Raw genomic sequence first — 12514 nt, 5'->3', positions numbered from 1 at the left:
ACTATGTGGTTTATTGGTGTTGAAGTAGAGCAAGAGGCGAGTGCACCCCCTCCTAAAAGAAATCCTGGATCCGCCCTTGTACTGAAATTAAAAATATGAAGTGGATAATTAGTAGACCAGGAGCCCATAACCCGGAGCGTTCAACTGCCATAAATTCATACAACGGCGTTTTCACAAGTGAGATTATTTTTAGATAAGCTTTTCCCGCGAAAAATAACTGTTCCACGAGGTCAATTCCTCTATTTGATCGTCGTTTAAACTGTTTGTAGCTCGCTTGGACCTTTTCACAGTCGCCTATTTCGAAGATGATTTCGATTTAATTCCCTTTGCGTGAATTATGCGTTGTCGCCGATGAAGTAGGCGTCCTGGCTACGTTTTGCAAATCTTACTTTGAACTGTTAGTTTCCGTGTAAATACTGAAATTGTCGCTTGAAGTACTCTCAGAAGACTCTTCTGAAGATTTCTCACGTGTGTCCGCCATGTTTTTTTCAATGTCAAGGAGTTGTCCTAGTTACGTATTAAAAGTTTATCATTGATGACGCAATTGCTAGTGATTGGCTTTTCGAAAGCAATTCGCGGGAAAAGCTTATCTAAAAATAAACCTACTTGTGAAAACGCCGTTGCATAGGCGCAGTATGGAAGTTAGACGCTCCGGGTTATGGGCTCCTGGTAGACAAATAACAGATAGCACAACAAGGTGCTTCTTATCCCATTAGCGGACTAACTGGTTTATGTGTACACTTTTTCTATTCTAATTTATTTCCTTCCCTAATCAAAATTAAGTCAAAAAACAATCAGAATGCCCCCCTTAATACAGCAGTATGCTGAAACTAAGGAACTAATTGATCCATTGCCTTTCTGCGAAATAGATTTCGTCCCACTCGCTTGCTAGAGAACGCTATTGTTCGACTCGACGTCCTATGAAAGGTTTGCCAATGCCATAACGCGCGAGTTCACCTTTTTTGTTTTACAAACAGAGCCACGTAACCAAGAAGTGTTGAATGTTTGGCATCAAAATCAGCTGTCACACACATCTTTGAATTCGGGTTCTACCTCATGTACAAGACTTATGGAAGTTGATTAAATAGTCCAAAGTTATAGTACATGATAACGTTACATGCCAGTGGTAAGTGGCGGATTCAAATGTGTAAGTAACTTGGGGATGGGGGGGGGGGGGGGGGGGAGGGGTGCGTTCATTCATTCCCTGAGATAAGAGGGAGCCCTGTCTCAAAAATAATATGGTATTTCTTGGACATCGGAAATTCATTTTGACCGCAAAAATCAGGTGGGGAGGCCCAAGTCCCCATTCCCTAGATCCCCCAATGCCTGTGTCTTAGCCCTCGTTTAAATCGTAAGATCATTCTGTAGGAACAATTAAAACCAAAGAAAAAAAGCGAGGTCTAGGAAATATAAATTTGTAATTGGACTCTAACTCTAAATATCCCTACGCAGTTTTCACGCTGCGGATTGCCACTACAAAACAACTCACTGCAAGTTTCGCTTTATTATCACGTCCTAAATATTTTATTCATAGCGAAAAACGGACACACAGATTATCTATTTTAATCTTGTCGGAACTGCTTTAGTACGAAAGTGTTCATGCTGATCAGTTAGCATCAGTACCACAACCTCGTTCCCAGCGTTTTCTTCTGTTCGTCTCCCGCTTCAAAGGACGAGTAGGAGAGGACCCTGGGAACGAGATTGTCTGTGCCTCTTTTGTGACTGAAACGTTCCGGGCTAGGACACATGAGACATTATTATAGGATTCGATGAAAATATCCTCCTTTACCGCGTCATTTTCGTACGGTATCCCAACAACACCCTCTCCACCTTCTTAGAAGTTAAATTACATAAAGCTGCCAACCTTTCATCCTGTGAGTGCGAGGATTTTTAGTAGAGAAACCGAGCATATAAGAAGGCGTTCCAAACATTACTAACAGAAGACGAATTCGAAGATTTTCGAGATTCTCAATTCGAGCAAATGCCCTTCATTTATTGGTGAAGAATAATTAGGGCTCATTATTCTAGCTTATTATAAGACCTAACTTCAGTTAGCTTCCAGTAAATTGGAAACAATGTAGCAGCTCTTGAAACAACTATTTGTTAAAGGCTTAACAGGATACTTAAGTGGCTTTTTATATACTAGGTTGCACAGGCAAACTCACACTTTCCCTTTAGCTTACAACCAGTTTGTTAGTGACAGCCAAATTATTCAGTCAGCAAGTTTTTGATATATTTTCATTCAAAGTTCCTCTTATCGATAAGATGCTTTTAAAAAGTTGAGTCGTAGGTCTCATTGTCGTATCCGTAGGAAGCAAACCGGCCACGTGATGGTCGTCGTTTCTAGAAAATCAATGTTACAATAATGTTATTATTAATAATAGTATTAATAGTATAATGATTAATAACAATGATATAAAGAAGAAGAAGAAGAAGAAGAAGAAGATGATGATGATGATGATGATGATGATGATGATGATGATGATAAGGAGGAGGAGGAAGAGGAGGAGGAGGAGGAAGAGGAGGAGGAGGAGGAGGAGGCCAGGAAGACGAAGAAGAAAGAGGAGGAGGAGGAGGAGGAGGAGGAGGAGGAGGAGGAGGAAGTACTGAGAGCAGTAACTCTTTTGCTTAAAAATCTGTGAGCGAGCGCGATATGTGAGTAAAGTAGCGACGAAGCCATGAGCGGCATCGGGTTGTGCGGCCTTCGCCGCTCGCATACTCTCAGATCGCGCTCGCTCACAGATTTTCGAGCAAGAGAGATACTACTCGCAGACTTTGATGAGGAGGAGCCAGAGGAAGAGCAGAAGGAGGCCAGGAGGAAGAGGAGTAGGAAGGGGAGGCTTATAGGAGGACTGGGCAGTCCAGGATGAAAATATTTTCAAAAGCAACGATTATCAGTTCTCCCCTTACCTTATTCTCATCTCGCTTGTGAGCATATGCTCCGTATCCTAAGGAGCCAATACACAACAGAAATTCCAGGCCACTCAACACGAGTATAATAACGCTGAAGGCTTTGGCTCTGGTCATGTTCTGATCGTGGTAGTTCTCGTACGAATACCAGCTGAATGTTCCAGTTTCCTCCCCAGTGCAAGCCGTGTGAACCGCCATACTGTAGCATACAATTAGCAGTATTGACAAGAGGAGGCATATCAAGGAAAACAGCAAAAAGTCTGTCAACTAAAAGCAAAATACGTATAGTTAAAAAAACCTTAAAGTTTGTTTCTTGCTTCATTTACTTGTTTTGTTTTGGTTTTGGTTTTTGATCATGAAAAACCAAAACCAAAACAATTCTTGAAGTTCAAGAAGTATTAAAATCCTTTTTGCACTAAAGCTAAGATTGGCAAAAGGAATAACAGATTGCATGAATGGGAAGAAAAATCATAAATGATCGCTATTTCGCTGAGAAGAAACAAAAATATGGTTTTATCTATAATAGTTGCAACTGAGTTGATAACTTAAAAACTTGTACGCAAGTTGAGGAGATCATAGGCGTACGGGCCGGGAGGGCGAGGGGAGCTGCAGCCCCCCCAAATTTTGGGCAACTCAGATTTTTTCGGTAGCGAGTGAAAATTTGGGCAAAGCCAGTTTTTAAAGACGTCTCCATTTTATTTAATTATTTTAAAGACCTGAATATTAACCTGAAGTCGGCGTAATAAATTACCTTACAGTGGTTGCTTAGTATGTGAGGAGTAATTTACATATTTGCAGTTTTTTTTTGGTTGGGCACTATACTGTACTGCACTATTTGGAATGGGCTATTTCCAGTCGAGAATTGATTAAAATAAACTTTCGCATAACTTTCTAGAATCATCTCCACTCGACGAACAGTGTATGGCAGATAGCATTTATTGCCTGCATAGCAAGCGTTTCCGCGCGAGTTCGACTGGAAACGCTTGCTACGCAGGCTACAATGGGTATAAATGAAGAAGTGGCTGACTAATTCTCAGTTTGAATTACGAGAAGAATCTTAATTCGTTTAAAAAATCTATCGAGCGGTTTAAAATTATTCGCTAATTTGTTAAAGTAGACCGAAATGTTTACAAAACCGCTAACAAGAGTGTCTCGATACATACTAATCAAATCCTTCTTTCGATTCTAGCAATCAAGCAGAGCTATCTCCACGATCTTTCTCACATGTTTTTAAAAAGATTAAAACTACTATGAGGTGATATTGCAGGTCAAAAGCGCTTCGTTTTCTACAGATAGCGGCCAAAAATCAAGATTTTCCTTTTCTTACCGTATTTCTAATAATAAAAACTTCATTGCAAAATATCTCGATAACGCTCTTAAGGTTTTGCTTATACTTCACGAGCATCGAGGCGACCGTATTGGAGAAAAAAGCTCCTGTGAACGATTTTGTAAGCTTCCCGTCCCAAGAATCATTGCTGAAGTAAAATAGGTAATGGAGTCATTTCGTTGCTATGACTACTCCGATGTCATTGCAACCCTGGTGATGACAAATTTTCATCTTAATACAACTGTGGTCGCAATTTTTCCAAATGTTTGTTTATGGCGACGTAGTTTATGCTCAGACTTGGTATTGACCCTGAAAACTGTATCGAGCCACCTTCATATGCCAGGACGGCCTATGTTGTTGCAATATGGCCCTCGTTTCTTTTCGACTCTTTCGTAAAAATTTGGGCAACTTGCGAGATGTTTTTGGGCAAATGGTTTACCGCCCCCCTGGCAAAAAATTTCCCGTACGCCTATGGAAGAGATATAGTAAAGAGTGAGGGAATTAAGGTTACGCAACTCACGTAATATTTTTTGGTGTTATCTGCTTTCTCCATATTTGCGTCGAGGACTCCAATAGCACCAGTAGCTGCAACCTATGACAAACACCTTAAGATTAATGTAATTAATCTGGAAAAGAAAAGGTAGAGGTAACTCTCACTGAATAACTGCGGCGATCTCCTCGTCCTTTCTTTTAGATCAAAATTGTAAGATCCCACGCACAAATTAAGGCAAATTGAGGCCCATGCCTTAATTTACCCGAGGGGGTCTAAATCAGTAAGCTGTCTAGAGCTGATCTTTCTGCAGACAGTGTACTTATAAGAATACAGACGCAACCGTCAGCAGTAACTATTGCAGATCTAAATCTTTATAGCAGCTGCAGGTTTGTATAAGATTGTCAGTTACCATAAGTACAAACTGAATTATATAATAACTGCTTTGATGCATTTACGATGATCACACCTTATCTATCAGTGAACACTATGGACGTAAACCAGTTTAGTCTTCTTGAATGTTTGATTGGCATCAGTTATATGATTATGGCCATAATCGTTAACAATTCTATTATGTTCATTGAAGTGCCGAGTTTATGGCTTAAAACTATTCAAAGTTCAGAATGTAGCTAGCGTTCTTCTAAAGGAAAGAAAACGAATTTAATCTGCATGTGAACTAAAAAAAAGATTTTTACTATCAGTATCTCTCTGACTTTCGCTGATCATTAACTGTTAAACTACATGAAACATCAAATGAACGATCTCCTCCTCACACAGAATGTGAACTGAACAACTGACTTAAAATCTCTCTACTATGTGTTTCAGTGTTCGCTCGTTAATGAGTTTGGCTCAGTGGCTCCCGCAGAAATATGCACTCACTCATTAATTTTTCGATATGCTTTCCCTAAACTGCTTCGAAGTAAGTAGAAATTAAAATAGGGTATCTTGATCTCTCATGCAGCAGGGACGTTTTCCTGTTTACTAAATAATTCAGATGAGGAACTTTACATGTGATCAGTTTTACGTCCAAAAATGGACACTTGTCTCAGGGTTGTACATGTAATCCATAATAAAATGATCAAAATTAGACTATGAAACTGCTTATAATAATTAGCAAATTCTAGAAACGTTTTTATCCGTATACGGAATCAATAGCACTATATATTTGCCCACGAAATCCTAAAGCGTGACCACTTTATGATGATCAAAATTTGTCAGCAAAATCTACAAATTAATTGGGCCAACCTTTCTCCTTTTTTGTTCTTTTCCATAAAGTGAACACGCGCCAAAATGCATGCTGTAAAACTGATATAAATCGTTTTGACTGAAAGAGGTATGAATTGGACTTACAATAACACCGATCCACAGAGCCAACAGCATAACACTTGTCCAATGATCCACAGCAAGTCTAACTACAACTCCCATTACGATCAATAAACCTCCAAGAATGCCATGACACACACCTAAGATCTTTAAAACGCCATCAAAATACACAATTGTCTCGTCACGAACACCCATCCTTTGAGAAGAGCTTAGCTACATTCAACCAAGGACTTGTCGAGTGTCCGATGATCTAGAATCACCCCAAAACAAGACGTTTATGATAAACGTATTCAAGATATTAACATAATATCCAATGAGCATGCCTTAGGCTAATTAGGCTGTCTGCGTGGCGTCGACGTTTAGTAATTACTCTTCCGTTAAGCTACCCCGGCTCTGCATGACTGACTCAAGATATCAACATAATTATGGAGGCTGTGATGGAGGTATTCGCTGGATATTTTTTTGAGCCTGAATCGAGGAGCAAGACTTACTGCATGGTCTTTACCCTTGTAGAAATGGCCGGGCAGCCTTTTGAAACAACAATGACTTCTAGGGTCTTGTAGTATCCGCTTGATATATACGGGGTATCTAGTTCTGATCAAATCAGAACCTGCCTCCTCCTTTTAAGCTGATCGTTTATTCGTACTTTGGATGAGAAAAAGGCGAGCACGAAAACGCGAGCCTGATCGGTGACCTGAAAGACTCAACTAGGGACCAGAAGAGAAGCGCACGTTTTCTCCTTCCCGCCTACATTTGCGTGCAATTTCACATCGAAACAGAGACTTCTGGGAACGTTGCAGTCAGCATCAGGTCGATTCACCGGTCGTAGTTGACTCTTCCCAGTCCTTTCTAGTGCTTCAGGGCTCATGCGATCAGTTGTAAGAAACAAACAATTTTAAACTTAAAAGTGAGAATCATTTCTATGTCCCTTTCCTTTGTTCAGAAGGATTTCAGTTTCTTGCAGGATATCATAGGAAACGTGGCCGACGGCGGATTAACGACTATCTTGCCAGGCATGCACCAGTGCAGAAAATGATTACTACAAAACCACTTTATTCGTTTCAAAATTGGGCAAAATGTCATAAACAATAACAAACTAAGCCAAAGCGTTATTGTTTAATACATTATCATACGTTTAAAAGGAGGAGGGGGGAGTTAATAGAAGATTTTACAGTATTTCAGTTCTTTGTTTTGGCATCAGCCATCTCAGATACACCACTTTTAATGAATTAAACGTGATCTAATGATTTTGCTTAATAACAGTATAAAACAAAAAAATAACAATATAATACATGATGAAATTATTTGATTTGTGGAATGTTCTTACGCAACTGCATAAATCGCGTTCACAACTGCGAGGATGTTTCTTCATTTGATTTCATTTCCGCAGTTCTCACATACGAGTTATTTCATATACACATTAAGGCATTTGTCACAAAAGCAAAATAACACAACTCAGTTGACATGTCAACTCAACCTAAATCTAACATGCGCAGTTTTGCCGTTTTAAATCAATCCTGTAATGTCAAAATTACGTTACGGTTATAATGAATTTAGTAAATTAAAAGTATGTAAGCTAAGAGATTAATAAGGAAATCTTGAAATACCAGGGACCGCGGAGCAAGGTGAAAAGTGGGAGGGCTGACAATTGAAAATATTTTTTTCATATTGAAAATCGAAAAAAGGAATAAAAGGAATAAAATCATAGTATTTGTATGTTTACTGGTCAAACTCAAACTCATCATTTTCACTGCAAGTAGTTGTCGTCTTTTCTGCAGAGCTTACAGACTTTGACGAAGTCCCAGATAACTCTAATAAACGACCAACATACACGGTCAGTTGAGATTCAATGCAAGAAAAGACGGGATTACAATTTTAGTATAGAAAATACTACACTGACGTGATCTGAAAAATTTCTAACTATGGCCGTTCACTGTTCAAATAATGTAATTCTTCTTGCCATCGAATATTTCATTGATTCGAAAGGAGAAAGAAAAAATATAAAACTTTTATCAACTCAAAACAACTACTCACCTTCGTTTGGCTTGAAAAAGCAAGTAATTTTCTTCATTTCGTCTGATAAAACTGATAAAAAACTCTGCCGGAGCTGGAAGTACAAAACACGCTGCCGAACGAAGCGAAGGGGTGGCCAAGGCATAGGGCGCGATCCATTCAACCAAAATTTCCGGAAATTTCGGTCCAAAACTCAATGGATCGGTTCGGTCCAACCGGAAAAGTTTCGAAAAAACAGGACCACCTTTTGAGGTGGTCCTCTTTTCCCGGTCGGACCGGTCTGAATGTTGGTTGAATGGATCGCGCCCATAGCGTTTAATCAAGGGGCAAGTCGGCCCAAGGGCACAATTACTGCGAAAAGCACAGGAGCCCCACAAAATGCCTGGCGTTTGAAATTAACGAAAATACAGAGAATATAGCGGAATATAGACGGAAAAAACTTGTTTCAAGTCTTTTTTTTTTTAATTTAATTATTTTTCCTTTAGCGCAAAAAGTGGGGGCGGGGGCGCAAAAAAGTGGTGGGGCCGCGGCCCTACCAGCCCCTCCCCCTCCGCGGTCCCTGAATACGACGTATTTAAGTAAAAAATGCAAATTTTTCAAAGCATGACTGCAAAAATCGGTCATCATAGAAACGTCTCTATTGACGAACGCCTTAAAAAAAACTTTTGAAAGGACACCACCTCCCCAATATGGATGATCATTCTCTACCGTGGATTTTTCTAGTTTGAACAAAGTAAAACGTCACATTGCCTTGATGACGTCAAAAAGGGGATAAATCAAAGAAAAGTATTCCAAAACTTTTCGTCATAAACTGTAAACTAAGATTGCAAATAACAAAAAAGATATTAAAAAAAAAAAAAACATTTAAATGGAAGATTAACGTAAGCAGAGACGATGAGGAGAATCCCTCCATTTTCCTGCTTCGGAAAAGCGTCACATGTCTCAAGATTCCGTCTGCAAAAAGATTTCGGATTTCGGATTTCGGAGTAAGGATCTAAACCTCATCAGTTGACATCTCTTTTCTACTGGAACATGAAACGGCAAATTCACGATCTCGCCAGCAGCAGAGGAGATTTCGAAATTCTTTTCTGAATACAGGATTCATCCCGGCGTAAATAAACGGATTTATTGCGTTGGATAGGTAGAAGAAAAACAAGCAGAGAAGTTCAACACTTCGCTGCATCGTCGCAACGAGCTTGAAGCGCCGTAAGACAACGATAATCCAAAATGGGATCCAGCATATCATGAATGCAAACACCACTGCGAAAAGAGATTTGCTGATCTTAATCTCATTTGAGCTAATGGACGATGAAGCGTTGATGTTGTGTTGACGGATCACTTTCGCGACCCTTATATAGCTAAAAAGAGTAGCTATGAGCGGGGTTAAAAAAAAGAAAATAAGAACAATACAGTAATGGATCGTTTTTCCTATCTCGCTGAGATGAGCAACGGTGCACTGGGCGTAGCCTGGTACAAATTCGTACGCTTGAAGACCAGCCAGGCGAGGGACTGCTGCGTAGCAAGCAACAGAAAACCAAACGATAGCCAACAACAAAAGTGACTTTCTCGCTGAAAAAAGTCTGTCGTATTGCTGGGTTGACCTGCATATCCTGACGTATCTGTTAACTGCTGTTAAACCCATAGTCACCGGAGAAGTGAAAATGACAAACAGACTGAAGAAGGCGTGAAGTTGGCAGATTGCTTCGCCGAAGATCCATTCGCCAGTAATAAGCACGCCAATACCAATAGGCATTACAAAGACCCCGGAGAGCAGATCAGTAACCGCCAAAGCGATGATATACAGATTGGTTGTTGTGCGTAATCGTACGTTCTTGTAAACGGACATACAAACCAAGATATTTCCTGTTAAGGACAGAACGTTTAAAATTACAAGTGAGGTTACTTCCACGGTGATAAGGGAGGAACTGCGAGAGCTCAGACTGTCCGCCATTATAATAACAAAGATGTCTGCAAGGATAAATGTAGTAAATGTTCAATATACACTGGACTTGTATTATTCAGCAAAGCCAGTTTTGACTGAGGTCATCATTGGTCAATCCGTACTTCGTTATCAGGGCGGTAATCCCAGGTTTATGCAAATAGCTGTCCATTGCTACACAAAGGCTTTCATTTTCGGCTTTCTTTGACGAGTTTCCAACCGGAAAATGGGAGCCAAAGTAACACCCCGACACCGTACTTTATACGTTGTATCTTTTAAGATCAAAGCACCTGCACTAGTGGGGTTTGAGAGTGTTACGTGACTTCGGCCCAACTGGTTGCGAGGTAGACTAAAATCAATAACATCCTATATTTATTTTTTAGTACTTAAAATAGTTTTTCAGTCTTTAGAGGTCTATTGATATGTTAAAAATACTCTAGCTATAATTAACCACCGCTAGGTTTTCGATTGCCTGTCTTCCCCTGATCATTTACTGGTACGCTGCATGTCTTAAATCAAATAAAAACGTGTCTTAAGCGAACGTTTACGGCTGAAATACAATGCTCAACGCGATGGCTGCTGCAACGTCTATCGGCACGCAGTTTTGATAGGCCAGTCTCTAAAATACTGCAGAGTTAAAAGGAATGAAATCTAAGAGAGCTACTCGAATTGTAGAGAGGTGTTTTCTAGAGCAAGTGATATAAGCTGCATGTTTTAAATAAAGATGTGCACCAATATAATATAAAAACAGATCCAGAGGCAACTTATTAACAAATACTATGAACTTTTTTTTTCGTACGGACAAATGATAACATTTTTTAAATTAAACAATACACGAGTCGTCAGTTATCGGAACTCTTGTAATTCGTTATCATTTAAGAAGAGCTTGGCCAAGATTTAAAAAGCCACTAATTTTCTGCGTGGTTAACTGATAGCAGAAACAAGACTTTGATGAAAGAAAAGAGCATTTTCACATGACGTCACGGCGGCCATATTGGTCTTCCAAGACAATAAAACGGCGGACACGTTGGAGTTCCAAAATAGTCTTCTTTTTTAAGCAAACCGGCTTTCTTTTGTTCCGGTAAATTTGCATAGATGCTGGTCACGGCGTGAAAACGCTCCATGCGAGTTATTAAACATAATTAGGTAACAATAAAAGCGCTTTTGTTGCTTTCCTTTTAATTCCTTTGAACTTTAGCTCGGCTGTTGTCAGAAAAATTATTGGGGACGGTTGCAGTTTATACTCCCTCAGTTTAAATCTTACACGTTAATAGTTTTATGCAACTGTGCTCTGCAGTAAAATACGGGAGAGTATCTAGGAACATTAAGCTCACATCTCTTCACCTGATGAAGGCAGCGGGTGCAAAATATGATTGCTGTAAAGCCACTTTTAGTTAATGTTTACTGACTTTACTAAGTAGGGCAAAGATCTATTACACAAGTAGGTCAATTGGATCAAAACCAATTGTTTTACGTGGTCGGCCGACAAAAAACAATCACACTTCATGAAGCGGCTAACACGCTTCAAGGGCTGCACCTCGGAAGCAATGTCACTGGGTACGGGAGAACCAATGCCAGTTGGTCTTGTAATAAAATATTAAAAGTCTCCAAAAAATGTATATTTCAAGACGAATCAAGCACTCAAGGAAAATTACCTCAATATGCATTACCAGTTCTAAGACAAAATTAACAAATACCACCAGTACCAAAAAGTGTCGCACAGATTTACGTCGTTCGAGATAACGGCATTATGCCAATAAATCAAGGCTTGGAGGAATCCTCCAAAGAGATGTTTTTTAAAAAAACCTCATTCGTGGTATTTAATGGAATAACTTAATTTTTCTTCTCCGTGAATTTTATATGACATAATCGACTACATTACGCTAGCTTGATTTAAACAAAGTAGTATAAAACGTTGGTTATATAACCTTTTTGGTGACATTCCAAACATACAGAAGTCTTTAAAAGAAGTCTTTATTAAGAAACCATGCAGACACAACAAACGTGTGGCTTTGCAATCAATGACTAGCTAAGCTAAGCTTAAATACCTATCAATGCCATAGAAAATTAAAAAAAGGTTAACCCCATGCTATACATATGACCAGTGTCACTTGTGATTCTGTTGAAAAGATCACTGTCCCTTCGTATTCTTAATTACATCAGATATCAAAATGATCTCAAGTTGTTTGTATAGCCAAAACGATAGCCTCGTCGAAATAAGCCGTTAATCCGATCTAAATGTTCGCTTTGATAGGCAGATCCCCACACTTTTAATCCATACAGAAATAATGACATTGAAAGAGTCGTAAAGTTTACTAAGCTGATCTTTAGTGTACCCATAATACTTTCACACTTTAAGAATATACAGTCGACCAGCAGCTCTAGAAAGTAAAGAAGTCCAATTACGAGGATCTGCATGGAAAGCATTTCCCAAAAGTTTCAGCCACTCAATCTTATTGTATTATTTCATTTGAGAGAAAAGGTTTATGTCCTCAGGGTTTATTAAAGGGCT

General features: G+C 39.3%; 2 protein-coding genes across 2 annotated transcripts; both read right to left on the bottom strand.

Annotated features, from left to right (window-relative positions):
* Nucleotides 1-1576: 1576 nt before the first annotated feature.
* Nucleotides 1577-6328, bottom strand: LOC140946074 (uncharacterized). Its single transcript, XM_073395148.1, has 4 exons — nt 6078-6328; nt 4758-4829; nt 2911-3177; nt 1577-2343 (listed from the first exon to the last, which is right to left on the bottom strand). Exons 1-4 carry the CDS (start codon nt 6243-6245, stop codon nt 2272-2274), a joined length of 579 nt encoding a protein of 192 aa, XP_073251249.1. The 5' UTR covers nt 6246-6328; the 3' UTR covers nt 1577-2271.
* A 2725-nt stretch (nt 6329-9053) lies between these two features.
* Nucleotides 9054-10333, bottom strand: LOC140946366 (melatonin receptor type 1B-B-like). The gene has a single exon (XM_073395469.1). The coding sequence runs from the start codon at nt 10012-10014 to the stop codon at nt 9058-9060; it is 957 nt and encodes a 318-aa protein (XP_073251570.1). The 5' UTR covers nt 10015-10333; the 3' UTR covers nt 9054-9057.
* Nucleotides 10334-12514: the final 2181 nt, after the last annotated feature.

Source organism: Porites lutea, chromosome 8 (assembly GCF_958299795.1).
Source record: "Porites lutea chromosome 8, jaPorLute2.1, whole genome shotgun sequence".
NCBI classification, from domain to species: domain Eukaryota; kingdom Metazoa; phylum Cnidaria; class Anthozoa; order Scleractinia; family Poritidae; genus Porites; species Porites lutea.
Note: the sequence above shows the minus strand (reverse complement) of the source record. Positions and strands in the feature narration are given on the sequence as shown.

Bases quoted from the DNA above. Each gene is read 5' to 3' on its own strand.
- LOC140946366 (XM_073395469.1), bottom strand. From the start codon at position 10,014: ATGGCGGACAGTCTGAGCTCTCGCAGTTCCTCCCTTATCACCGTGGAA.
- LOC140946074 (XM_073395148.1), bottom strand. From the start codon at position 6,245: ATGGGTGTTCGTGACGAGACAATTGTGTATTTTGATGGCGTTTTAAAG. The intron at 4,830-6,077 runs GTAAGTCCAATT...TGTTTGTCATAG, and splicing joins CTCTGTGGATCGGTGTTATT to GTTGCAGCTACTGGTGCTAT. The intron at 2,344-2,910 runs GTAAGGGGAGAA...TTGATTTTCTAG, and splicing joins ACAAGCGAGATGAGAATAAG to AAACGACGACCATCACGTGG.